Here is a 2,153-nt window from a genome sequence, read left to right on the forward strand (position 1 = left end):
CTTTTTTGTTGTTATATACCTGGATGACTGAGAAAACAAACTTTGTATTATTGGCTTCAGTTGTGGTCGGATCACATTAACATTGAGATAAATAAAATAAAATCTGCTGACTTGTGAAAGGTCCTTTTTCTCCTTTTCCTTTTTCTCTTCATTTTGTACAACTGTAGTGCACATAGATTTGTGGCATTTTTTACAATTGTATCTACATTAGATGGAATGTATATAAGCTAGTATTATTTTAACATTTTCAATAATATATTTTTTAAGGTTTTTTTTACATAATCAGCCCTTACTCTTGGCTATTTTGCCAATATCTACAACAAGTCTAAGTCCAGATGCCTGTCCTCTATGATTATGGCTGCCGTCCCTTCAGTGAGTCATGTCACGTGACCACTGCACACCCTAGTTGTCTTATTTAACTGTATGGGGTGGAGGTGGACAACAAAATAATGTGCACAGCCTAGAAAACAGAAATGTACGCGGTGCTCATAAAAAAATGTCAACGTTTTCAACAACTGGCTGGATAAATGCAGTTGCATGGTTTTCTGGTCACTTGGTTGCAAACATGCAGAATTCAGTGAGAATTTAAAATAAAATTTACAGTTATTTTTTTTGTTTGTTTCTTTGCTTTTTTCCTTTCAATTTTGAGTTGCCAACTTTTCTCCAACAGCTGCAGCTTCGTAAGATACTACTGATATTTATATTGTTGAGGACAAATAAAAACATGTATAAAACTTAACCAATAAGTGATAATTCCACAGTTTTAGGTCAGGGGTGAAGGGACTCCAAATTAGGTTAAACTATCAACAAAATAATATTTGAATTCAACCAAAAACTTTCACTGATTGAACGGTACAGTTCAATTGGCTGCTGAAATAAAATGTTGTTAAAAAATAAATAAATAAATAAATAAATTGTGGGTAAAACAGCAGAGGTCATCAAGAGGATCTGAGGTGCATCAAGGCCTATGTGGATGTTTAATATATATTCAAAGTAATGCTCATCAATATTTTGCATTATTTGTTGTTCTACAGAACAAAAACAGAAATAAATACATGAGAAGGACTTTGACTCTGCTACTAACTCAAATGGGATGGGAAAAGTTGTGTTAAATATCTGACTTGTTCATCAACGGTTCAAATATTTTCCATCCAACACAATTGATCAGGTAAAATCTAAAGAGAAGCTAAAGAAAACATAAGATCAATAAAATATTCACATTAAGTTTACCCCTTTCCCTGTTTTCTTTTAGGGGTGTTTGTTACTTTAGGTGTCCTCATAACCGGGTCTGGGCCTCAGGAATGTAGATTTCGATGCTATCGGCGCTCTCTGTAGCTGAGTTCTGGCGTACAGACGCTGCTCTCTTGGCAGCCATCAGGCGCTTGCGGGCCTCCTGCCGCTGCTTTTCAGAGCTCTCCAGTGAGCGGTCTCTGGCCAAAGTGGGGTGGTGATGGGAACCTTTATGTGGCTTTTTAGGCACTGGAGGTGGAAGCCGCCTGTCCTGCTGAGAAAGAAAATGGGTGAAGAGTGAGTGGAGGTATTTGGGAAATAACAGATGCATTTCTATATAAGTTCATGTTTAGAACGTTCCTAGAGGTAGGGGTGGGCATTGTCATTTTTGTTGTTTTTCTGTTTCAGTAATAAAGATTTAACAAACACATGATCATCCAGGTATGTACCTGGTCACAAAACCAGAAAAGTAAACAATAGGTACCAGGCATGCAGGTACAGTAGTCCCTCGCTACTTTGCGGTTCCCTTCTCGAGGACTTGCTCTATCACGGTTTTTCAAAGTAAGATTGGACATGACAAACATTTGGCTGATTGATGGGATGAGCCGCACGGTCAGCATGGAATTTTAATTTAAAATAAATTATAGCAGATGCTGCACCTGTTTGCAGCCCACAGCTGCAGGAGAAGCTTCATCCTGCAGCATGTCAGATCTCAGCTCTGCAGAGGAGAAGTGCACATGACTAAGAGCACTGGCAGGTGGTAGAGAGCAACTAGAGGCAGAGAGCTGAAATCATGACAATCTGTGCTCTTTTAGAGTGTTTACATTTAGAAACATTGTTTAGAATATTGCAAGAGTGTGGGAAGGGTTTAAAATGCATATATATATATATATATATATATATATATATATATATATATATAT

The 2,153-nt window shown here is 37.4% G+C and overlaps 1 protein-coding gene across 1 annotated transcript in view; it reads right to left on the minus strand.

Annotated features, from left to right (window-relative positions):
* Positions 1 to 1,257: 1,257 nt before the first annotated feature.
* The window catches only part of dlgap1a (discs, large (Drosophila) homolog-associated protein 1a), a 345,763-nt gene continuing 344,867 nt past the window's right edge, over positions 1,258 to 2,153 (minus strand). Inside the window, exon 14 of the mRNA XM_037681980.1 lies at positions 1,258 to 1,504. Within this exon, the coding sequence (XP_037537908.1) occupies positions 1,277 to 1,504 (228 nt within the window). The 3' untranslated portion in view covers positions 1,258 to 1,276. The remainder of the gene's footprint in view (positions 1,505 to 2,153) is intronic.

The sequence above is a fragment of the Nematolebias whitei genome, chromosome 9, assembly GCF_014905685.2.
Source record: "Nematolebias whitei isolate Nwh7 chromosome 9, NemWhi1, whole genome shotgun sequence".
In the NCBI taxonomy this organism is placed as follows: Eukaryota; Metazoa; Chordata; class Actinopteri; order Cyprinodontiformes; family Rivulidae; genus Nematolebias; species Nematolebias whitei.